This window comes from Rhinolophus sinicus, linkage group LG11, assembly GCF_036562045.2.
Source record: "Rhinolophus sinicus isolate RSC01 linkage group LG11, ASM3656204v1, whole genome shotgun sequence".
Taxonomy (NCBI): Eukaryota; Metazoa; Chordata; class Mammalia; order Chiroptera; family Rhinolophidae; genus Rhinolophus; species Rhinolophus sinicus.
In genome coordinates, this window is record NC_133760.1 from 46,830,187 (window position 1) to 46,856,303 (window position 26,117).

Here is a 26,117-nt window from a genome sequence, read left to right on the forward strand (position 1 = left end):
TTTGCACTTCACCCTGAACAAGATAACCCTGAACACAGGGTGTGCTGCAAGTGACCCTATCTTGATCTGCTGACTCCCAGGGCCAGCCATCTGCCACGTGTGATTGGGCAGTAGGAATGCAGGGAAATCGATGCAGCATCAGGTCCCCTAAGAAACCCAGGGAAGGATGGCAGGTCGGCCGGCCGTGGCCGGTTACAGGGCAGACCATTTGGTGTTAATGGAGCAGAAACAAGTAGGACAGCAAGATTTGGAGAGATGCATTTTCTGTTTTTTTGTGTGTGTGGTTTTTTTTTGTGGAGGGACCTTGGGGAGAGACAACATCCCATAATAAAGTGAGCTGAAAAAAAATCAGAATCATGTTATTATGGTGACATCTCTATCAGCCAAGGGTTCCCAGACCAGCGGAGCACGGAAAAGCTTGAAAAGAGTTAGAAGAACAGCTGGAAATAAGAAAAAAGACTTAAGACATAAAAACAGTGCAGTCCACCCACAGCGTGGAGATGGAAGGGTCCCACTGGACCTCACAGCCCTTGTGGGACAGGAGGCATCGCTGGGCCGGGAGCAGCAAAACTTCATTCTAGTCCCTTCCAGGAGCATAAGGGGGGAGGGGTCAGGGGTCAGAGACTGACCACGCTCTACCAAAGTGCTGCTTTTTCCACGTTTATTTTTCACATTCTATGTTGACGTAGATGACAAGATATTAGGGGGCCAAGTGTAAAAGCAAGACCACGAGAGACAGAAAACAGCCAAAGGTAGCGCGTGCTTGCTACCTGCTTTCCCCAAACAATGGTGCCGGGCTGGCCACCCTGACCAGAATCTGCTTACACTTGGGGCCCCACCCAGCTATTAACCAGATTGGAGCTCAGAGATTCATTTTCAGCTGCCAGTTGGGGTGCTGCTGCTCAGTGACCTCCGAGACACTCTGAGGTAGATTCCTCCAGGGCTTTCCTGGGAAGGATGTCGTCAGTGTGCTGGTCCCCTCCAGTGTGGCACAAACAAGAGAACGAACAGCCAGGCGTGGGAAGTGGAGCTTGGGGACCATCTCACCCCCTTCCTCCTTCATTTTACAAGTGAGCCTCCTGTGGCTTGGGAAGGCTAACTGCCTTCTATCAGGTCACACGTGCCACAGTGAAAGGAGGAACTGCACAGCTTTAGAGGAGGAAACGCGTCGTCGTCAGGTAGGTAAACACTGAAGTGCGTTAACGGGACTCTCCTTCGGGAAGGCAGGAAAACAGGAGGGATGTTCTTACAGCTTGACAGCTCACGAGAATCAAAGTCCTTCCCACGCCTAAGAATCTACAAACACAGAAAAACAAAAACACTACAGGATGAAGAGTCCAGTTTGCAGAACAGAGCCTGGGCAGCTGATACAGCTGGACGACCAACCCATAAGGGAGCCGGGGACGTTCCCAAAGAACACTGGCTGGGTAGGTACTTGACCACAGTTTGGCCTCAAACAGAGAAATGAGCAAGGCATCCTTCTGGGTACTGCGGAGCTCACAGAGATGTAGGGAGGGATGGGGAGAAGTAACGCTGCCATGTTGGGACCAGATCTGACAAAGTGTCACTGTCATGGGTATTATTACCTCACGGCAAGCCACTGAGCTAAGTATTGTTTTCTCTGTTTTACAAAGAGGAGCCTCACACAGTGGCAGAGAAGGAATCAGGATAATGTGCTTGTGCTTTCTCTTCCTATGCCTGCCCAGAATTAAGCTGGAAATGGGTGGCTGCACAGAGAAACTTGGGCGTGTTCCTGCAGTTGACATTTCACAGAACTAAAAACTGTAACATAGAAAAAGGAAATAAACATTGTCTGGAGCCTGCACACACAGCCATAGGCACAGGGATGGAATGACACCCTTTCCCTCTGATTCTGGCCTTAAGGGGCCGCGGGAGGCTCCCATCGGCAGAGAGCACGTCAGCTGCAGGGAACAGATTTGTGACTTCTCCCAACACACAGTTTAAGAAGTCTGGGCTCTATTCTGTAAGCAGTGGGACTCAAAAAAGATTCCTGAGCACAAGAGGAACTGGCCTGGACACCACGCTTGTGGGGGAGCTGGGCTGTAAGGACAAAGCCCAGGTTTGACAAGCTGTTGAGAAGAAGTACTTGAAACAATCTAGATGAGAAGTCACAAAGAGGTGATAAAATGGAAAGAGAAATTGGATGGAAATGACCTGGGGCCCTAACTTCAGACAGCCTGTATGATTCATCCCTGAAAATGCGGTTATGTGATATGGTCCCATTAGCCTCGAGCAGGCAATTAGCAAGAATTTCCTAGAGATAATGGCCTTGACCCAAAAGGCTTCTCCAGGTGTACAGCTGGGTGGAAACAATCCTCTGGGAAGCGAGGCACTGGGGGCTCTCAAGGCCCGGTTCAAACACCTCTCGCTCGCCTGAGCTGGGAGAGGATCTTCACCAGAGAGCACCTTGCCCTCCCACACCAAGCAAAGCCTCCTGGGAAATAAGGAGGGAGACGCTCTTAGCTGTTCCATCATCTGAGAGCTTGCCCCTTCCACTTGTTCCCATCTCCCAGTGGCGGTGTTTCCACACTGCAGCCTCCTTGCTGCTTCCCTGAAAAATAGGCAGAATCATGTCTTGCTTCTGAGGGCCTATTAAGAAAGCACTTTGATGATTAACTTTTCTTAATGAGCAGAACAGACTTTAAAATTGTCAGTCCTATTACCCGGCCCTACCCCTGGGCCTCCCTCACAGCTAACCCCGTGCCCTACTTTCTCCGTCTATCACAAACACAAAAGCTGGTGGAAGATCCATTTCCTCCTCCCGCCCCTTTCCCCCATTGTTATTGCCTTAGTTGTAGCTGTCAAGAGACCTTGCTAACGAAAAGAATAAGTCAGGATTAGCTTACTAGAAAAACGCTAATGAGAGTAGAAATCACAAGTAGGCAGAGAATAGAGTAGAAAGGAAATTCACCACAAAGTCAAGTTCACCTCCTCCACTGCCATGACCCAGACGACGACCCTTGTTTGTGAAGAACGGAAACATCTGCTCCTGCACATCACAGGACACACATCATGATTGGCTACTGCTACTTTTGTAAGTGTTGGGATTTTCGTTTCTCCCCTGGAAAAGAGCAACACATTTTAGAAACACTCTGATTTCTTACCTATAATCAGTAGAAAAAATTTCTAATTTAGCTTCATTTTGAGGAAATGATGCTTGAACTGGATTCCAAAAGCAGATGACGTGTATAATTGGCAATTCTCTGCCTTTAAAAAGTGTGACAAATGTCCCAGAAGAGCCTTCGCCAGCACTGTAACAAGAGGCCCCCCGGAAGCCCTTCGAGGCGTGTCTGTCCCCTGACGTGGAAGCATGGAGGAAAGAAAACAGCTTTTTGAGGTGGCTGGGTAGCTTCGGGCACCCAGTGATTTGGTGACAGCAGCTTGAAAGGTAGAAAGCTAACTCTGCAAATGTGTCCTAGTCACCTTAATTAAGGCCAAAGCCTCTTCGTTAAGAAGGAACCGCACTAGAGTTCGGAAATCCAATATAAGTTGCCACAATGAGTTGGGAGGGATGGAGAGCATGGACCAAATCCACAGCTCAAGGACGTATGATTCCAAGCGGCCCTGTTAAAGCGATCTCACATTAAAGGCCAAGTTGATAGCAGGAGCCCAGGGAGGCGGTGTGGTGAGGACCAGCGACCCTGGCATTTGCTGCACAAACCCCCTCTGGCCTTGGCCTTCCTGGGGGCTGTCCCTCTTTGTTTCCACTCCTGCAACAAGCTCCCCAAACTCTTCTTCCTCACTCCAAGGCGTTCATGTCACCTCCCTGCTTCAAACCTTCCAAGGTCTTCCCACTGCAGCCAAACCCCTAGCCAAGGCCTGCAGGATCCCCCACCCCCAATCTGGCTCCAGCCCCGCTCTCCAAACCCACACCTACCCTTTCCCGTGTTCACTCCAGTCCAGCAACTCTAGACTTTCGTCTGTTTGATGGACACAGCTAACGGGTGCCGGCCTCAGTGCCCTTGCATCGTGGCTCCCTCCTCTTGGGTCGCTCTTCTCTCCCAGCTCCACGTGGCTTGCTCCTCCCCATTCTTCAGGTCAAATGGTACCTGCTCACAGAAGGCTTTCTGACCCTCCCTATATGTTAATACCATCTCCCTCGCCCCCTTCTCAACTCTCTCACCACTGTCCAGTTCTTATTTCTTTTTGTTGTCAAGCTCGGACATTGTTGTATTTCTTTATTGTCCTGTCCCTGCAGCCTGGAATGTAAGTTCCTTGAGAACAGAGATGTCACCTGTGTCGTGCACCACGAGATCCCTAGCACCTGTGACAGTACTCAATCAGTATCTTTGAATGAATGAAGACACAAATTTGTTATGAGAGTCACAATGATTACATACCTAGAAATCAATCTTTAAGAACCTCAGCAATCCGGCAAGAGCACGTGAAACTATGCCAGTCTGGTCATGCTTTACGGAGAATTCCGCACACACGTCAGTCAGAGCTGTCACTGCAGCTCCAATCACCCTGTGCTCCCAGCTGGCACCTGACAGAAGACAGAGGTAATTTGTAGGAAGTCACATTATAGCAACAACCACAGGTTTCAGTTTCATTCCCCAGGAGCACTTACACTCAGTCCTGGGTATTTTTACCCAGAGTTGCATCCTGCAGCCGGGCCCATTAATATCCTCCATAAACAAGCCCCGGGGCATCGGTTGGAAAGGCTTTAGAATAATGTCTCAAGCCGTCTGGGCACAGGCAGTAATTTCAGTCAGAGCGATGCCGCTGCTTGGGGAAGAGGAGTCTGTGATCCAAAGGAGACACTGGACTTGGACTGTCCTCCTGCAGCCCACGTATCTATTCTTCTTCCACATCTGCTTATTGTCCTCGGCCGCCGCACGCACACCCAGGGAACACAAATAAGGCAGCTTCACTAGTTAGTATGCAAAGTGTGAGTGTGCTCACTGGAGCATGTTTTGTTTCATTTTGAGTCAGTGATCCAGAGAGGAAAGTAGAAAGAGATGGAACCAAATGGGGCCCAACTCATCGATTGTGTTTGGTTCCCTTTAGAGCAATTCTAAAATACGTAAATGTTAATGCTCTGCAGAAATAAGGGCTTATGGTCGGTCTGAATCCTTTCCGACGGCTCCCTGCATGACGGACTGGTTTCTGTTGGTTACAGAACTTCCCCACTGGTGACACGGCTGTGTGTGGCCCCTGCAGAGCCATACCAAACTGGGGGAGTAAACAAGAACGCTAATGAGGGGAATCAGCGTGGGGCTGCACTTCCTCGGGGACTGCAGGGGAGAACCCTGGGAGATGGGACTGCACTGGCCTCGGTATCAGGACAGGACACTGGGGAGCATTTGGCTACGTCTGCAGGGATAGCCCTGGCCTGGTGGCACCAGAGGCAGGCTTCCAGAGAAGGTACTAGAAAACCCCAGGGTCTGATGTGCTTGGAACCTCTAAATTCAGGGTCACTGCTCCCCCTTACAGTGGGACAGAGGTCAAGGGCATTTACGTGGAAAGCATTGAAATAATTAGGACGGGACAGAGCAAAGCCAACCTTTCTTCCTCAAATCTAAGAAAAAAACATTTAGAAGGTCAGACCCACTCAGGTCAGCCCTGTCATTTACCCACCGGCTTCACCACCGTTAACCAACATGAAAGCACACGTCATGTGCAAGGTGCCCCCTTGTGTGCGGGACACTCAGTGACAAACAAGAGAGACAAGTCCCCTGCCTCCTCTAGAGTTTTCACTCCAGTGTAAGGCCATCGTTTTCCTGTTTTTAAAAAAAGAGCTCTATTAAGATATAATTCACATGCCGTACAATTCACCTATTTCAGGTATACAATTCAATGGCTTTTCATTTATTCACGAAGTTGTTCAACCATGACCACCATCAATTTTGGAACGTTTTCATTACCCTAAAAGGTAGCATAAGGATTTAAGGAGCTAATCACTTAGTTAATTATCGAGTTCCAATTGTGATCATTGCTTCCACTTCTTGAAAAGAAGGCAGCATGTAGCACGAGAAGCCGTCTGGTCTTGGGGCTCCAAGGAAGCTCCCTGCAAAGTGACATTTGAATTGAGAGCTGATGAGTGAGTAGGAGAGAGCCCGGCAAAGGAGTGAAGTGAGGGGGAGGCAGACAAAACAGGAGCGAAGACGTGGTGGTAAGAAACTGACACAGGAATTTTGGATTCTATCTTGGAATCATTGGTTTTCTATATTTAAAGAGCCTTAAGTGTCCCCACTCTCCTCTCACCACCTCCTTGCCCCATGCTCTGATTTTCATATCAAAAGTGTATCTCCTGCTGACAACTGGAGAATGGATGGGGGGAGGCAAGAGTGAAGCAGGAAGAAGGGTTAGGAGCCCATCATGGAAGTCCAGCTGGAGGATGATGGTGGCCCAAACCAGGGTGTCGGCAGTGGACATGACAGCACTGAATTGATCCAAGATTTGTTGGGACCTGAATTGAAAGACCTTGGTTGTTGACTGACTGACTGACTGACTGACTGACTGACTGACTGACTGACGGGGGGAGGGGAGAATATGGCACCAAATATGGTGCCTCCAGCGCTGGGTATCTGGGTTACAGGAGGAAAACTGGCAGAAAACAGGGATTTTAGGTGTGGGAGAGAGATCATTCCAGGTTCAATACTGGATATATTGACAATGAAGTGTCTACAGACTGTCAAGTAGATGGTTGCATGAGTCTTACATCAGAGGTGAGACCTGGGCTGAAGACACAAACACCGGAGTCGCTGTACAGCGGGCTTGTGAGCAGTGAGACCACCCAGGGAGAGGCGACCCAGTAGAGGTGGGGGACTTGGCAAAGCCAAGGGCAATGCCAATATTTTAATGGTGGTTGGAAGAGAATGAGCTGGTAAAAGACCCTGAGAGAGCTGCCAGGGAGGAAGAGGGAAACCGGGAAAGTGGTGACCTGGAAACCAAGGGGAGATGGCGCTTTCAGTCGGGAAATGTTATATGTGTATACACTGCTGAGGGATGAGGTCTAAAAACTTGTTCATTGGATAGGTGACATGAAAATGATTGGTGACCTACTCATTTCAGTGACAGACAGCGAGGTGAAAAAATAGGACGTGTGTAGACAGTTTTGAGAAATTGGGCTGTGAATGGGGGAGAAAGGTGTGTGGATGATGGGCCATGTGGGGTGAGGGAGGAAGGGCTGAGTCGGGAGAGATGTAAGCAAATGTTCATGCTAACAGGCAAGGTTCAGAGCAGAAGCAGAGAGAGCAGAGGCTGCTGGGAAAGCGCCTGGGCAGGCAGGAGGGGTGAGACCCAGCGGAGCAGCAGGGCTTGGCCTTTGCTGGAAGGAATGCCTGCCTCCGCCTGCGGGAGCCTGAAGAAAATCTTGGTTTCCACGACAGCCAGGAATGAACCCATGTGGCACTGGGGGCAGGGACGGTGGGCATCGCTGTTCACTGTGCCCTACATGTGGGGGGAGTGCGCTTCCTCTCCCCACTAACACAAACACGCATGCGAACACACTCTCATTACACACATTTGAAACAGGAACCTCACAGGAGACCCACCTCTACTTCCCACTGACAAGCTTTCTCCTTACACAGCTGAGACGTCAGTTTATACTTCACACGTCAAACACGCTTTCTCCATTCCTCCTGCTCTCAGAGTTCAGACTGTCCAACCTTCATCATCTCAGGATGATGATAAATGGCCAAGGGCTGTGGACAGGCCAACTGAGACATAACAAGTAGCAAAACGAAGGTCAGAAGTATAACACAGTCCAGAGAGGTGACAGCTGGGGTCACCGCGAGACATCATTTCCCCAAAGGCAACAGGATAGAACAGGGGCAAGAGTGGACAGCAGCTGCTGCTGGACTCCTGCCCCTTCTGATCGAGAGAAGTCACGAAGCCTCAGCCTCCACCCCCCAACTTGAGTCACAGAGCTCAGGGGCAATGGCCTTTGGTGTGGCTCCAGAATGGTTAGGCTGGGAGCAGCGTTACTGCCCCAGGGCAGGCACTCAGTGGCTGTGGGGAGAAAATGGATGATGCCTGTCTGGGAAAGGTCCTTGAGCCTTTCCCATTGAACCTCCCACCTTGAATATTAGGTGACTAATATTGTTGTGAATCCCTAGAATGTTGGAAGGATGGGGCGCGGATTCATGCAGACCCCCGGCCTATATGGGAGCTTTGGGCCAAAGGCCTGTGCCGTCTGTCACTGTTCTAATACCAATGGGGACGTAGGAAAGGCAGGTTCCCTACGAGCAACAACACAAGACCTGTACGTCCTCAAACTTCGTCTCATACATTGTGTAACGGCGTAACTGCTAGTGCAGACCAGTTATTTTATACCAAGCAACTCTCAATCATAATGCACTTACTATGCATTAAAGCACTGAACGTTTCAGGGCTCTTTCTCATTCATCAGCCCTGTTTTTCCTCACACTGACACTTTGAGATGTGGTGGGTAACTGCTGATTTCCCTCATGCATCTGATGAGCAGAGGGGAGCCAACAGAAACCTACACATGAGCATGGTCCCTTCAGTGAAGCAAGGTGAGTGTCAGCAAATGTTTCTCCAGCCAGTACGTATGCACTGCTGCCCTGGGTCTCTTTATTAGAGGATCTAAGCAAGATTTCAGTAGCTGAATGTATTTTAACCAAGCAATGGACAACCAGACTCCTGTCACGGATATGAGGTCCTGGGCCAAAAGTACGAGGCACTGCGCTGGGATGGTCCTCCATCCACACAGCAGACACAGTAATGGGCCACCCTTGAAGGCTTGGAGGGACTCGCCTAGCTGCTGACTCCGCTACTTCTAGTTATTTACTTCCCTGCTCAACAGAAGTGGAAAAATCACTTGTATTATTAATTTGCGTAAAACCTTCCAGCGTCAGACTGTGACTATAAAGCAATTTTTACAAAGTTGGAATTCTCAGCTTTTTGCTTTCAAATGACTGAAGTCATTCATCACTGGTTCTCATAAGCATCGAGCTTACACTTTTTTTCCCTTTCATTTTCTAGGTGAGGTAAACACGGATAGGTTTACTGAATTCCTCTGACTCTCCCTGCACAATCATGTAGAAAACTACCAAAACAGCCCTCAGTCCCCCTCCTATTTTCAGACATCCAGACCATTGCATCTCCCTTTGGGAAAATCTGCCTTCACGTTATTTATTATCTACTCTCTTTTCTGTCAACCGACAAGCATTTATTCAGCTTCTGCTATGTGTTCAGCACTGTAGTGGGTAGTGGGTAGAGACACCCAATTTATTTAGCTTTTATTCAGCCTCAGAAGGCTTATATACTTCAGCTAAAGAAAGCATTCGACTAACAAAATAATGAATGTACCAGTGGAGAGTCTGTATCCTGTAATTGTAGGAATTAGGTGGCATGCCAAGACCAAGACTAGTAGGAGGAGGGGACAGCAGGGTGAAAGACTAAGAAAAAGGGGCAGGAAGTACGGTTCAGGCCAGGGGACCACGTCTGTTTTGAAGACACTGAGTAGCCTGGACTGACTCACGAAGGCAGACAATAGGGAGTCACTGAAGGTTTATTTACAAGATGAACGAGGTGTTTACATTCAGTTTTGCAAGGGCTAGAAATGAACAGATAATTAGACTTGAGTCCTGATGCTGGATGGAGTGGAGGATATAGTCACAGTATGTGCAAAGTGAATGTTAATTAATATTGACCAGCAGGAAGCAATTGGCAATTGTGAGCTTCTAAAGTGAGATTTAAAAAAAATTATGAGTCAAGGAATTATGAACACTAAAAATGTGAAGATCCTTGGTCCTTTAACATAGATCAATAAGAAAACAACAAAGACAAGCAAAACCAGAAAAATATCTTAAAATGAAATGGCATCTCTTTATTTTATTTAATTAATTAATTAATTAATTTTTTAAACATTTTATTGGGGAAGGGGAACAGGACTTTATTGGGGAACAGTGTGTACTTTTAGGACTTTTTTCCAAGTCAAGTTATTGTCCTTTCAATCTTAGTTGTGGAGGGTGCAGCTCAGCTCCAGGTCCAGTTGCCGTTGCTAGTTGCAGGGGGCGCAGCCCACCATCCCTTGCGGGAGTCGAACCCCAGAAACCTTGTGGTTGAGAGGATGCGCTCCAACCAACTGGGCCATCCGAGAGCTCAGTGGCGGGAGCTCAGTGGCAGCTCAGCTCAAGGTGCCTGTTCAATCTTAGTTGCAGGAGGTGGAGTCCACCATCCCTTGTAGGACTCGAGGAGTTGAATTGGCAACCCTGTGGTTGAGAGCCCACTGGCCCATGTGGGAATCGAACCAGCAGCCTTGGGACTTAGGAGCGTGGAGCTCCAACCGCCTGAGCCACGAGGCCAGCCCATGGCATCTCTTTAGTTGAGGGCAGATCAATGATTTCAAAAGCTGGAGAATCATTGCCCAATTTTTTTCAGGATAAGGAAGGGGCAGAAAACATTGGATTCAAAACATTTCATTTCTGCTTGATTCATCGTGCTCCTTCTGAGCTAAGAGCGGTGTGTGAGGTTGACCAGAAGGAGAACCTGCTCGCACTGTCCAACTTCTAGGTCATAAGCGGTGCTTTTGGGATTTGTAGTACCTCTATCACAACACAATCGGATCTGACGAACTAGAGACGTGTGCCGCATAAAAGACGACAGCATCCGCTCTCAGGCTCAGAAAACAAGCACTTCTCTGAATGACCCAACCCCCTTGCAAACCTATCGTCTTTACTGGTTGGCTCAGCTGGTAGTTGAACCAAAATTGCCACTTCCACCTGCCCCTATAGTTGGAGAGTACAAGATGGGAGAGCCAAGTATCCACCTTGTGTTGTATTTCCCTGCCAAACACAGGAGCGTGGCGGGCGGGCACTCGATGGTGACTGACTGACGTTACTGAGTCTCCTCACTCTCATTTTACTGCGGGCTCACTTAGGCTCTTGGTGTGCACTTTCATGCTTAGTTGGTACCACCCTTCAGAGCTTCCAAAAAAGATGGACCTGGGACCTGCCTTTGCTGTCCGATGGATTTGCCTCAGGTGATCTTTTCACAAGGAAGGAGGAGGGTTTAGCGAGGTTCCCGAGGAAATGTACTTCTCAGAGCTGCAGGGCTCCCTTGTGTCCTCATCGTGTTGTTCATAAGACACCTGCCACGTCACAGAGGAACCCAAGCTGCTGTAGAGGGGTCACGGGCGAGGAGAGGGGAGGTCCAGTTAGGCTGCAAGTTTTGAGAGCTTTCTAATATTAATAGGTATCACGGAAAAATTTAAATTTCCTCAGCATCTGTGATGATGTCATCTTTCCGAGTTCTAATTTTGGTTCAGTCACTTACTATTGGTGGGACCTTGTATGAATGCTTCAACTTAGTTCCTTGGTTTCCTCATATGTAAAACGAGGAAACTAACAGTTCCTACCTAAGGTGGAGCTAATACACATACAGCACTAAGCCCAGTGTCTCACACATTCACTGCTCAGTAAACACAAGTTATTATTAGCTCCCCTAATAACTCAGTTAGGCTAACTGGTTACAGCTAGCTAATGGTTTCTTCAAAAAACCAGCTCTTGGATTGTTTTTCTGCTTCTGAATTTCTGTTTTACTTTATCCTTTTTTTATTGTGCTTTTCTAATTCTTTGTTTTGTCGTCATTTAAATTTTTCTTGCAATGAGTATTTAATTCATTTATTTCCATTACCTTGTTTAGTACTATGTTCAAAGCTGTGGGTTTTTGTCTGAGCCGTCTTATATGTAGCGATTTGATCATAGTATGGACATGTTGAAACATCAGCTTTGGTTTCAATGTAGAAAACAATTTCAAAATTTCCTGGAGGTTGGCTTTTTTCTTTCCTATTAGGTTATTAAACGATGGTGTTTTTCTTTTGCTTAACATAAAAGAATGCAGTCTTGACTATTTCTAATTTTGAAATGCATGGGGGCTTTCTTTGGCACCCTAAATATGATCAGCTTCGAAATGTTTCAGGGGCACTAGGCGATGTCATCTCAGTTGTTTGCATGTGAAATTCAAGATTTATATGTTACTGATTATGTTAGTCCCTTGCTATCATAGTGTTTGTAGAGTTATCACAGGTAAGTTATTCTGTTTATGTTTTGGTTTCTCATTGTATTTCCAGGCACTGGCTTCCCGTATCTTGCTTGGTACACTGGTTAAACTGTTAGAATAAATGTAATGGCTCACACACATACTTTCAGTTTCCTGCTTAAACAATTCTTTGTATTGCATCCTTTCTATCCAAATAACTGGGATAGTGTGTCTCTCCCGATGGTATGCAGGCTCAGCAGTCAGTGACGGGGTTTAGTAAGCAGAGTGGGGTGTGTTGGGACAGACCCGACCCCACAGTCAGAGGTGAGACTGAAGCAATTTGGTCGTCTTTAACCCATGGCTACAATAAGCTTCAATTTATGACTGGGATACTTACTGTCATCCCAGCTCACAAGTGGGCAAGTTTACGGGCCAGGCCTAGAGTGGCCCTCACTACATCTGCTCACATCCCATTGGAGAACGTTCTATTGGAGTCAGAAGGTCACACTCTAACTGTAAGAGACACTAGAATGAAGCATATCTTAGCAGCCGTATGCCCAGCTCTAATTCTGTTACCATGGAAATGGAGAATAGATTTTGATGGACAGCTAGCAATTTCTGTCATGACGCTGTTTTGTTTTGTATATAGATTTAGGCCACTTGTAGTCTAGTTACAAATTTAATGGTTTTTTACTTTTAATTCAATGTTGTCTGATATTAAAGTGAAGAGTCACAGTTATAATGGATCTGGAGACTGTCATTTTTCTTCTGTTTTCTATCTTGTGTTATATGGTCAATTTTCTGAACACACACACACATTTTCTTGTAATTTAAAATTACTTTTGTATTTTAAGTGGTAAAATTTAAAAACTTTATTTATTAATTTTAAAAAATGAAGTGAATATTGACTTCTTGCTGTGAAAGACAAGGAAATTAGTTCACTTATACTTCCTTCCAGCACCGACTGAGTTTTATTAGCAAGCTCTAGGATTTTTGTCCCAATCTGTGAGTTGTATTACTTTAAATTGTGACGTTTTCCCTTTAAGTCACCTTTACAGCCTTTTCTGTAACTGTAAATCGCATTGTCGTTACTATTAACTTTATATTTTAATAGATTAATCATTCATAAATAGTTCTTATGCGTCATGTTTTCTCCATTAATCTACACTTTTCACATTGGTTCTCTTGGTTGACTGGGTTTAGACAAATATTATTTTCAAGAAATGTTCAGTTATGATTCCCAAGTTGCTGCATAATTAAGAATTCTTCATTTGCCTTTATAACTAGTTAGGAAACAGATCTTAGGTTACACTTACTATGTGACATAGAACTGGTGTGGAGAAGTTGAGCCTTAGAATATGGTGGGGGTGTTTGTTTGTTTGTTTGTTTGTTTGGGTCCAAACTTCTCCAAGATGTTTCAATGTTGCTCAGGTTTTTCTGGAACATGATGTGTTCTCTTTATCTACAGATTTAGTTCTTATTTAGGGAAAGTTTTCCTCTATCTTTGAATTTCATCTTTCTGTGCTGCGCGTAGCTTTCTCTACCTCTGGATACCAATTTCCTCCATGTTGGATCAATCTTGTCCTCGCCCCATTCTAGTCTTTTCCATCTGCATTCACTGTGATTAGTTCTCTGATCAAATATCACCCTATCAGAGGGCTTCCCACCACCACAGCAGAGCTTTGTCACCTTTTGCCCCCCTACTATTTTTCTTCATAGCATTTATTACTACATGTCACCTCATATTCCCAATCCCAACCAGAACATGAGCTCCAGGAGGAGAGGGAATTTCTCTTTTCTGTACCCCTATCATCTGCCAGAAAAGGATCTGGCACATAGTTGACACACAGTAAGTATTTAACTGAATGGCCTCAAGCTTTCCCTGCAGGACAGCAAGTCCGTTTTCAGCTCTGTTCTTGTTGGTTCCTGTTGTTTCTAGTGAATTAAACTTGCTTCTTCAGCTCTATTTTTCTTACTAATTGTATTGTCTTAATTTGTTTCTGATTTCTTTGTTCATTGATTCCTTTTCTCTTTCATATCTCTTAGAGCATTTGTTGTGGAGGATGTTCTATTTCCTAAAGTAAATTTCTTTTCAGGACAGGCACTTGGTGGGTGCCCAGGTGTAGGGGGGTCGTCTGCACCTTTGCCCGGGCTGAACTCTTCTGGCCTCTCCTGTTTGCAGTGACCCCCTCAGGCAATAAGTAAGAGCCAAGCTTACCCTGTTTGGTGGAACGATCTCATATGGTAAGACACTATCCTTGGAAACAGGATATGCCCTGGACTAGACAAAGTCAATTCAGGTCTCCCAGTATTAAAACAAAATGACAGGAAAAAGGGGTAATTGTCAGAACGAGCCCCCGCTGCCCATAAGCCCCCTCTTAGGTAACGAGGCCCAGGTCGGGGTACCCGCTCTCAAACCAGCTACTGTTGGAGATTACTTCTAGGGGATCGTGGTCCCCCTTGCTCCGCACCTGCCTCCCTCCCAGATGAAGAATCGCAATGCCCACTCCCAGTACCTACTGTCTTCATTGGGGAGCACAGCTGGGCAGTCACGGGGTTTGTGCACACACAGAGGTGCCAGCTGAGAGGGCCAGCGGAGGCTGAAGCCCAGTTTACGTTGCCTCTGAGCCAGGTGTTCTGATACGGGGTTGTCTCTGCTCAGAGAAATGGCCTTTTTTTTTTTTTTTTTTGCACAAGGATGCTACACCTTGTGCCCACAGGGATGAGTGTGCCCCTGAAGGGTGCCTTTTTCTAGGTCACACAGAAGTCATGTGGCCTGGGCAGTAATAAACTGGGGCAGTGGTATGCGTGGTGGGGGGAGGAACTTGCACCCCGGAAGGACATTTTCTGTCTTTTGTCCTAGACACTTACTCAGCCCTCATCTGATTCCCTCCAAATCCATTAGGTTTTTCATAATTTACCTACTGACCTTGTCCTCACCCTATACAGCTTCCGGGAGACCAGAGTATAGGAGCCAAATACAAATCCCAAGGAGTCTTTTGTCTTCCTGCTGCTTTGCAAAGTGTCCAGTGGAGACTGTACTGTTCCCTTGTCTTAACGCTGCTGGGTGCTGCTGGTGCTGGTGGTGAGTGGGTGGGGGTTGCTGATTCTTCCTCCTTTATTTTTCATTCCTGTTTTTAGTTTCTGAAGCAGATTAGTTTTATGAACTGGCTGCAGATGACCAGGCTACTCCAGCCTCTCCTTGATTTCAGTGAGGTCTTTCTGTGCTGCTTGAACTGTTTCCACACTGGGTTGACACCCCTACATTTATATGCCATCTGTTTGGTATGCACACTCACGAGGGGTAAAGGCATGACTGGGTGCGCTCCTTAGTTCTGAGTTCTGGTGAAAAGTGAAATCTGCCTGGGTATTCTGGTGCCCATAAGGCACTGCGAGGCTATCACATCCTGAAGATAACATCAAGAGGATCCCATGCTCTGATGTTTTATAAATTGAAATATGACTTTTTCAGACTTAAATAAAATGGAAGGAAATCTGGAGAACATCATGTTTTTAAAAATGATACTCTGGAAACGTTGCTGAATTTGATATTCAGTCAGGAGTTTCCAACACACATTGCTTGTACCATAAACTTATACAGTGAATGTGCCACTGTGATAGAGGAAGCTTTAAATCAGATTTAAATCTTGTCATGCCGGGATAAGTGTGCTAATATTTTCACTCAGTCTCTGGGACAGCTGTTAAAACCTCCTGGCTCTGTGGCCCAAACGGGACGTCTAAAACTCACGAGTTCTGTGTTCTAATTCTTAGTTTTTGCTTTTCTAATTAGAAAACAGACATCAGCTTCTGTGGAAACGAACATCAAAATGTACTGATCCCAACATGTGTTTCAGAGCAAGACACTGTGAACGCCATCGAAACACGAACTTGATACCTATGTACAGAATCTCAATGCCTTCAGTAGCATGGGAAACTTTAGAATTCTGCACCTGTATCAGCTAAGCAGGAAGTTAAAGCTCAGTTAGGAAATACATACTTGAAAGTGATGTTTGATTTAAACTCAGATAGTGGCATAGTTCTGGAAACTTTGCTCAGCTAATCAGAGTTTTAAAAAATTCTTAAAAACATAACACAGTTTACTTTCCTCCAGATTGTTGTATTAAATATTTCAAGGTTTTCGTTCTTTATTTCCAGTTTGCCCAGCTGTGAAGTGTCAGTCCTCAATTCTCTCCCTCCACGGGTTTCATATTTAAGTTTTTTTCATGCTTGTTTTATAAACTAGCTTCATCATTACCTTCTCACAAGCTCTCTCAATATGTCAAGTTACGTAATTATCTTCCTTGTCACATCCCTCTCCTTAACATGCTCTGTAAGGGCAGCTTTAACTGTATTCTCAGCACTGCCAACCAGTATATATATGACCTCCTAGGCAAGATCCACGCAGGTACCTCAAACTTCTGAGAAATGTGCTACCTGACTCCAGAATTTCCCGTGTGCTCATGCATCCGTCAATTTGATTGTCACTGAAGCCACTTGTCCTTTCTTCCTTAGATCCTTTCAAGACTCTACAATGGGCTGCATTTTTTTATGTGACAGGTCTGACTTCTCAGGTGAAACTGTAAGACTGATCAGAAAAATCTCTCTTTGGGACCAGGCTTCAAACTAATAGTGTGCATTATAACATTCAGTAAGGAAATAAATTCATAAAATTTGGTAGCAAAATATGTGTGATGGTAGGTGCCACAGGTTCTCTTCCATTCCATCAATTAAATAAAATATTTAATTCAATTTAAAAAAATATTCACGAGTAATTAAACTCAAAATTGTGAACATGAAAACAAAGAATGTGGCCAGATGTATTCATTAATTCAGAAATAAAATTTAGTAACATTACCTTTGTTTTTACTAGTACAAACTAGGTTAACCATCCACACCTCTGAAAAATCTTACACGTCCTATTTTCAGTAAGAACTCAAAGGAAATGTTTGATCAGGTATTATCGGTATTTGTAATATAAGTATCACAAATGTTTGATCAGATTTATTACTGTATTTAGTCCAACACTATAGTTAGCACAAATACAAAACCACAGTCATGTTTACAAGGTAAACAGTGTACAATAGCTCTGTATAACTAAAATATTACCAATAATGCAGGTTTTGAGAATCAAAATATCAGCTGGCTGATTTGGCTTTAATGACCCCTAGTAGCATCTTCTAGGACGACGACGCCACTACAACAGTCCACCACTCTTCCACTAGCTTTTCACTCCCAGGATGCATTACCACTTGGCAAACTCATTTTAATGGCAGTCAGGGGGGAATTTAGTCCAAAGAGCAATGATTTATTCTGATGAGCCGTTTGATCATGAAACATGCAGTGGTGAGCTTTCAATTCATAAACTATTTGTACCGTTCAGTAATGATTATTATTGTAGTTGGCATAAACAGAAAACTTTCTGCACTTGATTCAAAGCATTTTGTACCATGAGATTGGCTACGGCAGGGCAGGGAAGAGGTGCCACGACTTTGTCCAAGGGGGGCAACTGGCTCCGGGCACGATCAGTCCGTTCTTGCGTGGCTGCCTTGATGAAGCGCAACCCAAACTTCACGCACTTCTCGGACACGTGCCTCGACGGAGCCTCTGACACCGTCGTCACTAGCTAACCAGACATGGGTCGTCACTGCTCGGCTTCACTTCCCCTTCCAGCAGCAGATTCATCACCACCTTTGTCAAGTAGCTGCATGTTCCTCTCCGTCCCAGGGGGGCAGTGTTGTAAAAGGAAGTCATGTCATCCTGCGAAGGAAAAGGGGAAGCAAGGCGTTGTATTTGGGGGCTTATAAAGAGTGGACAAGTAAAATCACTGTCAGCCTAGAAGGGAAATACATTTACAGAATGATTTCCTCATGGAAAATAGGAGCTTCTTGAGCTTTGCTTTCATTTTCCTGAGGTGTCTTCTCAGCATATGAAACAAAGACAGACATTTTGGGTCCTCTTCTCTTTGTGGGTAAGTTTTATTTACTCGGGGAACCTCTTTGCGGATGACATCAAGTATCAAACAGAGAGCGTAGAATGGAGGTGTGAGTCACAGCACCACGGAGCCCGCTCTGTACGCCGCCCCATCCCAGAATTTAATGTGATGCCTTCTGGACTCCACGGCTTCTCTCCGGTAAAACACATTCTAACTGATAACTGTACGAAGGAAATTTATCTCTTCCTAGATTGCTTTTTAGTCAGAACCTCATAGCTGAATTGACTCCTAATTAACTAAAAAGGAACATTAACTCCTCACGTAAATCAGACTTCCTTTCCCTGGCCCCGCAAGTCCTGGATTTTGCACTCTGTAAATCTGTTTTGTAAGTTAAATGGTAAGAGAGCAGGAATATTTTGAAGAGTTGAGACAATGAAAAAAATCTACAAAAAGTTACTTTCTCTACTTACTTGCTTTTCAACTTCCTTTCTTTGACTCTCATCTTTTTGATATTCACGAAATGCTTCTTTCACCAGTTTGTCCAAATCAACTTTGTCCTGAAATTCTAGCTCCGGGTTTCTTTCCAGTACAACGGACACGACCATTAGTAACTAGAAGAGACAGACATTGAAAGCCAATTAAATGAACCATGAAAGTGACAGAGTCTGGTCGTGTTTTCATTCTTTCTGCGACTGACGGACGACCCTCATATTCCTGTGTGTTCTGTACGACAGGCCTGAGGGTCGTCTATGATGGAATCTTCCCAACCTTGCAAATTAGTAGCATAAGTTCGTCTTGGAAGCAGCACCATTTCTTTTTTCGTTGTGTATATCCCTGTAGCTGTACAGAAATGTTTTTAAGTCACTAAAATAAAACTAGTAACTTGGAAACACAACTTTCTGAATCCTGTCTCTGGTGTAGCGCCCTGTTCACCCAGCTAGCCTTGGGCGTTCATTAATCCTTGTTGGCAAGACACCAAAACCAGTGTCCGGTGGAGCACAGACTGCGCAGAAGGTGACAGGCCACAAAGCCAGAGGAGACAGCTGAGTTCACTGAAGACTCTGGATCTGGGCTTGTGATCGCGTGACTTGGAGCCCCGCACCCCAAAATGAGTACAAACCTGTGACCACACAGGAGTTTCTCAGGGGATTGTTATGTTTTTAAAAATGCACGTCACTTTAGGAAATGAACATTGTTTAGTCTACATAAGCTGTCTCAGTTTAATGCATCCCCCTGCTGTTTGACGACGCACGCATTTACCTTACGTAGTAAGACTCGTTTTGGATGACAAACTGTTATACACTAAGACTGTACCTGCGTGTACAGTGCTTGGTAAAGCCTTTCTGATGATGGTCATCACCCCCACTTTGTACATGGAACAGGAAAAACACCTCATAATTCCCAATCTGGGAGTCTTCCCAACCGTACTTTACTGAAACGCCTCCAAAACAGAACCACAGGGACATTAGCAGGAAAGCCCTGGCTCACCACGTGGCAGACCCAGGCTTTAGCCAGGAGAATACAAACTCCACTGGAGTTCTAAGGGAAAGCTCTTCTGCAATGGGAATGATCTCCTTCTGGTCAATGTGAAGACCTTCTATGTCCACTCCAGGTCCCAGGTGCCAGGCACTGGACAGCGAAAGGCTGACAGACGCGGAAGGCATTCATCCTTCTAAGAACACCATCTTTTCCTGACCCCAGGCTCTGCCTCACTCTCACAGGCTATGAAACAGATCAGCTGACACTGTGTCTGAATCCTGGCCCATCAGAGATAAGGCCAACTCTCACTTGGCAATGACCGTACCTTCAGACACGCTGGACGTGGGAAGGGACCACATCCAGTTCAGCACTCAGAGAGCTTGCGCATTAAGAAGGCATATTACCCACCTTCAAGAAACACAGTCTGATGGAGATATTCTCAGAGAAAGAGACAAAGTAAAGATGAGCTATGTATTAAATCCATCCATCTGGAGGATTCTCTATGGATTTGGTCAAATGTTTTAAAATGGCCAAAGAGCACCTGTACACACGTGCGTGCACAGGAGTGTATATTTTAGCACTTAATTTATATAGCACTGTGATGATACAGCACAAAATTACATGTCTTCTCTGTTCACAGGGACAGGTTTGGAAAGGTTTCCCCCAAAATACCAAGTGAGTAGCTACTGCTAGTAAGTGGGGAGAAACTTTTTCTGCTTTCTTGTCTGTAATTTTCTGAACTACTAAAGCTTTTTACAATAGTCATGCATTATTTCTGTAACAGAATACTGAAAATAAAGCAAATAGAAAAAGGTGACTTCCTCTCTTTGATGGCATTGCTCATGCAATTACTGTGGAGGGGCGTGTGTAGCTGAAAAAGTTGGAAGTCACTTTCCACCCTGAAGGATTTCAGACGTTTACATTGTTCGTGTGCCTTGACTTGGGTTGAGAATGGTTGTCCTCTTCAGGACTCACATGGAGGAGATCTGGGTTAGTGACAAGTGACATTTCTGGTCTCTTGGGCAATTTCTCTTACTCCAGTTTTCAGGGGGCAGAGAGAAGGCACTTTGTCGGCAGTCTATGTGTCTGAATACATACCTCCACAATGATCTGTCTGTACTTCGGCTGGTCAATGTTTCCCAACATGTCTTCTACAAGGAGAGAGAAATTCATCTCGTACATGGTCATATCTGACAGGGTTGGTTGCTGAAAAAAATAACATTAACATGCCGTATTGTTATACTCTGGTTCCCACATAATAGAGGGATTTCATTTTCTAATCAATAATCTTGCTCAGTTTTTATAAAACCTTAGAGAGCATTTTCAGCTCTATGACTAGATTTTTATATATGTCAAACTACTGAAGCCAACCAGCTGACTATTGTGATAAATTAAACCTCCTGTTTTTCAGTAGTTGTCTTCACCATATTAATGTTTTTAGGGGAAAGGGACTATATTAGAAATCCACGTCAATACACAAATGGAACAGTCAACAATTGAGACAATAAATAGAGTACATATTGCTTTCAGAATTAACACAAGAAGTTATGATTGCTGTCTGACCTCAGCTTGTAAGTTACTTGCTGCTAAATTTATATCATTTCTGTGGCAGGTGCTTTCTGGGCTGGCAGCATGAAAGCGCATGCAAATAAGCAAGAGCAACATGATGTACAGAAAAGGTAAGCAAACACAGAAAAAACAAAACTAAAAGAATTTTCTTGACACTACCTTTTATATTTCATTTAAAACAAGAGTATTACATAGTCTTCCATTCACTTTTCACAAAGCAAATGAGAGCAGAACATAAACTCAGATCCAAATCTAAATCTGGACATGTGGATAACCCTCGGAGGATGAAAGGAAAGGCTCTAAATACTAGGCCTGAAAGTGGGTGGAGTCACCAGAAATGACAAGCCATACTTACTTGCTTTTACCTCAATGAAGGTTTACAATGAACTTCGTCATAGTCTCAGACCAATGTGTATCTACTTACTACCCCCGATGGGACCCAGCAGGAATGTCTCCTTTTACGCAAATGACAGTTGTTCTGTCTGGTATAATAATGCCTCAGACCTGTGTTCAATGTGGTCCAACTACTGTCTCCTATATTCAACACAAGCCAACGTGTTGTTAATATTCCAGGTAGTCCTAATTTGGGGAAAATAAGTCCCGGCTTCTGAACACAGCAATTATCACTGTTTAGATGTCCAGCAATGGGATTCATGGGGTTACAGAAGGGAAGGAAGATCTTTCCATGATCTCACATCAATTTCCTTTTAACATGTCTCATATGAAAAGTCAACCTAGTTACTATGCAACTATGATAACTAAACCGGAGAAGGGAAACCAAGCTTGCCTTATTTCCCATCTCCGAAAGCACTTAGGGGAGGCAGTGTAGCAGAGAAGTTAGGAGAAAGGACTCCGAAGTTACACTGCCAAGGGGGCACAGTCTGGGTTCGCTGTTTCCTGCATCTGTGACCCTGGGAAAATGCCTCAGCTGTGCTCCGGTTTTCTCATCTGTCAAATAGAAACACCTACCTCAAAAGATGGCTGTAAAAGTCAAAGGCGAACTTAGAAAGTGCACGGCCCATAAAATACTTAACACGGAAATGCGGGTGGCCCGGATCAGACAATTCAGTGAACACCTGGTGGGCATTAGCAGAAGCCAGGAAGGAGGGTGCCACAGCGGCTGCATGCAGATGGCCGCCTAGCTGGAGAAGCAGGACCTGGGCAGTGGTGGCCGGTCCTCTGCTCATAGGAGGTCACAAGGTTTCAACCAAACAAAACTACACCACAGTTTGCAAACAGGATAGGGAATACTTTTTACATTTTTGATTCAATTTTTTGAACAAGTAATAGAGTCACATAGTTCAAAATTTAAAAAGTTAAAGAGGCAGGTTTTCAGTGAAAAACCCACCCCATAACCTCAGACCACAGTTTTTTTCCAAAAGTCACAGAAAAAAATGCTACCAATTTCTTGTGGGAATTCCAGAAATAGTCCATGGACATATAAACAAAATGAGTATGGGTGTGAGTATTTAAGAATGCTTTATTTGTAGAATGACCTGCATCAAAAATAATTTGGTTGGCATTTCAGCACTAGAAACAAATACAGAGCTCCATCTCCAAAAGGCCTTGTCATTCACGTTTGTGCGTAAGTGGAACCATTTAGACACCAGGATTAAGGAAAACATAATCACATCAAAGAAGCAGACCAGTTTCTATACCGTGGGAAACCATCCTAAGGAGGGGGCACTGATTCATTTGGACCACAGGAAAGCTACATCTCAAGTAAAGTAAGTGATTGTCTCATGACCTAAAAAGTGACTGCATTTTTCAGTCAATGCGAACTGTAAACAGAAATCTCCTTATTCACAGCATTTACTGAGTCACCTTGCTTCTGAGGCCTGATCTCGTTCTGTCTCTTGAGTGGATGTTTTACTGGGTGTGAGGTCCCCCTCAATGGCCAGCAGCACTTGGTGGCGAAGGAATACTGCCATTCATAGAAATGCCATAGGAACCCCTGAATTCACTAACAAGTATACAAAGGACAGCTTGCTGGGCAAAAGGTTTGGACATGTGGTTCCTTCACACAGAGCTTCCTCGAAGCATTTGAAATACAGTCATTAAAAATTTTTGATTAAATACAACTTTAAAGCAAAATTTCGTGTAGAAGGAAAGGCTTTCGTGTAGAAAGAAACTGAAATAAAAAAATAAAGGTGACTCAGATTGGGAAAACAATATTTCCGGTCCAGTTGATTATTTCCCAGTATTTCCTCCCTTCAGGGATCTGGATACCCCTCCTTTAAATACTCTTAGAAAATGAATAAGCATCCCGGTTACTTGCAATGCAGAGAGAAAAGAAGTCTCTGCTCCTTCAGGTCGCTTTCACTGATATGTACAGGTGGGGCTGTACCTGTGGTAAATGCTTCCCCGCTACAACGATGCCATTGGGCGTGCGTTCCAGAATCTGCCATACACGGTCATAGAACCCAGCCGGGGTTCTATTCAAAGACCCGTTGATCTGACGCCTGTTCAGCCAACATCTGCAGACCAAGAGAAAATGCCTCAGAACTGAGAAGCAAGCGTGTTCTGATAGAAAGCGGGGATTTCAACATGGATTAACTGTTCCAACAGGGTGAGCAGTAATAGCCCAAACCCATCAATGATGACTATTCTGCCAGGTGTTACAGAGATTACTAAATATTTCACACTGAAAACAGAACTTGCAGGAAAGGAGAAAAATCTCCCAGATTTAAAAAAGTGTAAGAGACAAAAGTTATTGTCTAGTGAATTACAAGGTTAAAAAAATCTCACCATGTGATCAAATGATTTTAATATGCAAAGGAGCTCCATTTAAAAACACTGGAGCAGTCTAAGTAGTTATATTACAGCCTTTTCTGTAATGAAAAACAGTTCTTCAATTCAATGCAATCCACAAGTATTTGTTTTAATCTTATTCTAACTTTAGCACAAGTGAAGTCTATGAAAGGTTCAACCCTGGAGAAGTATACAGTTTACTTAGGGAAACAGAGTAACAGACAATATATTTAAATAACATTGCTAAACCAAAACCTTTGGGCCGAAATGTTGGGAGGAGGTGGCGAGTGCCACAAAAGTTCAGAGAGGGAACTGATTAAAGTGGTATGAAGTGTTACGTTTCGCACAGAATAATAAAAATTAAGAAATACAAGCCATACCTAAAAATGTATAAAATTGCAATCAATGAAAATCACACCTGAAGACAGGTATTTTCATTAATAGCTCTGTGCACACTGCCATCTGGTAGAGTGAACACTGATGCTTGGCTGCATTTTATTTCTTATTAATATCCTATTTCCTATGTATAGCACAGTGATGACGTCACTGCGACTCCCTTGTGTCCTGGAGGCAGCAAAGGGCCCTCCTCACCTCCCATTCTGCTGCGGCTGGAGGATATCCAGCAGGAGCTGCTTGACCTCACTGGGTGACAGCTGATACAAGTCTGTGGCTGGCTTGTCCCCCCCGCGGATCTGTAGCTCATACTCCATGGCGTGGATGATCCACCTGCAATGAAACAGGAAGCGCGAGTCAGTAGCCCCGACACAGTCACCTGTGCTGCTCACGGCACTGCCCACAACAGCACTGACCCGTCCAGAGGGCGATGAAGGAGAGGCCACTGGAACTTCGAAACCCCTGAGCTAATGACTTCCGTCAAGCCTGTGTGACATGATCAGACTCTTAAAAGTGAGACCTGCTCTTGCATAAGAGGTTAGAGAGTAAAAATGAAAGGAGGCTTAGAACCTCGGTTCTTGCCAAATGAGGTTCTACCAATTTGGCGTAGAGTATACTGTACTCAAACAGTGACCACGTTATTATTTACTTAATAGTAGATACACGCAAAAACAAGTGGGATAAAAACGATTCATTGTAAGAAAAGGGCTTACAATGTAAACGCTCCTTTTCTAGGAAGGAAAAGGATTTTTCACCTGTTTCCCTCACTTTGCAGTCATTCCTCCATGATTACAGGGGACAGAGAAGCACCTGCCTCTGAAATAAGGGACACAGCTATAACTTATACTTGTATATTAGAGGATATACTTTACCCAGTAGATTTCAGAAGACTCTTCTTTATAGATATTTAAATGCCGTTTGTGTACCTATTCTTAAAGAATCTATTCTTTAACAGATCTTTAAATGCCGTTCATAGAATAATTCTTTATTACAGAAAGAGCTTCAATATAATTATTTAGGCAAGCTTTTATGGAGTATTATTTGTGTGTATGGTATTTTCCAAGGTGGTGTAGTTATATGCCTAGAAATGCCTAAAATATTTAATTATTTTATGTGTAATTTTATTCTTTAATCTGAGAAGGTTTTAATAAGTATTTTCATAGTTTCATCTCATTTCTTTCACTTACTTTATCCTGAGGAAAGAACTCAGATAAACTGCTTATGCAAACCAAAGAAAACTGGAAATAATACCAAGCCGTAGGGAACCAGAGCTACACACCATTAGGAAAAGCTAGGAAATTAGTTTTACCCAGCAGATTCCTATGCTTTCTCCCTAAATCCTTTGGTGAACACTGAATAACAAACAGAGAGTGCAGCTCAGCATCTGAGAGAATGTGCTTCGGTTCATCCAAGCTGCTTCGTCTCCAGGAGCGGGGCCGTGCAGCCGAGCCCACTGGGAGAAACATCTAGTGACAGCAACGAAGATTGAAGTGGCCACGTTACTATACCCAAATACATCAGCATCCTTCTCTTGATACACTTCCTTGAAAAGCAACCCGCAAGGCTATTATTGCAGGTACAGAGATGAAAAAGTGGGGTGGAGATCACCAAAAGATTCAAGTCCTTCTTTCTGCCAAGGCTGGTTTGCAAAACAGCAGTGATGCACCCTCATGGGGTGACTTTCAGGTCTCTTGGTGGAAAAGATGGTACGAAATGTGTTAGGCCTTCCCCAGAGATGACCTCAACAGGCATTATCGCCCGGCCTGCTCTCACCATCCTCTGCTCAGGCAACTCGCAGCGCTTTCTCCCACCTTCTCCCCTACTCTGTTGTTGCCATTCCTGGGAGTTAGGAACTTAACTAGTCTGCCAGTCGGCTGCGGAATATGTGTTGTGAAACACTCAGCTATGTTACAGAGGAATGAGAGATACACAAAGATGGGACATCATTTTAAAATACACAGGTAGTTACTATTAGCGTTGATCGTACATCATCCATATTTAATAGTAGCTCAGTGTAAGG

General features: G+C 44.6%; 1 protein-coding gene and 1 long non-coding RNA gene across 6 annotated transcripts in view; both read right to left on the minus strand.

The window, feature by feature from the left end:
* Window positions 1–680: 680 nt before the first annotated feature.
* Window positions 681–5,418, minus strand: LOC141567690 (uncharacterized). Of its 2 annotated transcripts, XR_012490511.1 has the most exons (5): window positions 4,592–5,418; window positions 4,362–4,507; window positions 3,899–4,285; window positions 2,950–3,082; window positions 681–2,572 (listed from the first exon to the last, which is right to left on the minus strand). It is a non-coding gene; the product is annotated as an uncharacterized LOC141567690 (long non-coding RNA). The 2 variants fall into 2 exon arrangements; XR_012490510.1 differs by having other exon boundaries at window positions 3,899–4,507.
* Window positions 5,419–16,959: 11,541 nt separating this feature from the next.
* The window catches only part of PHKB (phosphorylase kinase regulatory subunit beta), a 122,067-nt gene continuing 112,909 nt past the window's right edge, over window positions 16,960–26,117 (minus strand). For all 4 annotated transcript variants that reach the window (XM_019731864.2, XM_019731865.2, XM_019731866.2 and 1 more), the window contains 5 exons: window positions 24,296–24,430; window positions 23,301–23,430; window positions 20,483–20,590; window positions 18,376–18,516; window positions 16,960–17,730 (listed from right to left, as the gene is read on the minus strand). In XM_019731864.2, the coding sequence (XP_019587423.1) occupies window positions 17,593–17,730; window positions 18,376–18,516; window positions 20,483–20,590; window positions 23,301–23,430; window positions 24,296–24,430 (652 nt within the window). In that variant the 3' untranslated portion in view covers window positions 16,960–17,592. The remainder of the gene's footprint in view (window positions 17,731–18,375; window positions 18,517–20,482; window positions 20,591–23,300; window positions 23,431–24,295; window positions 24,431–26,117) is intronic.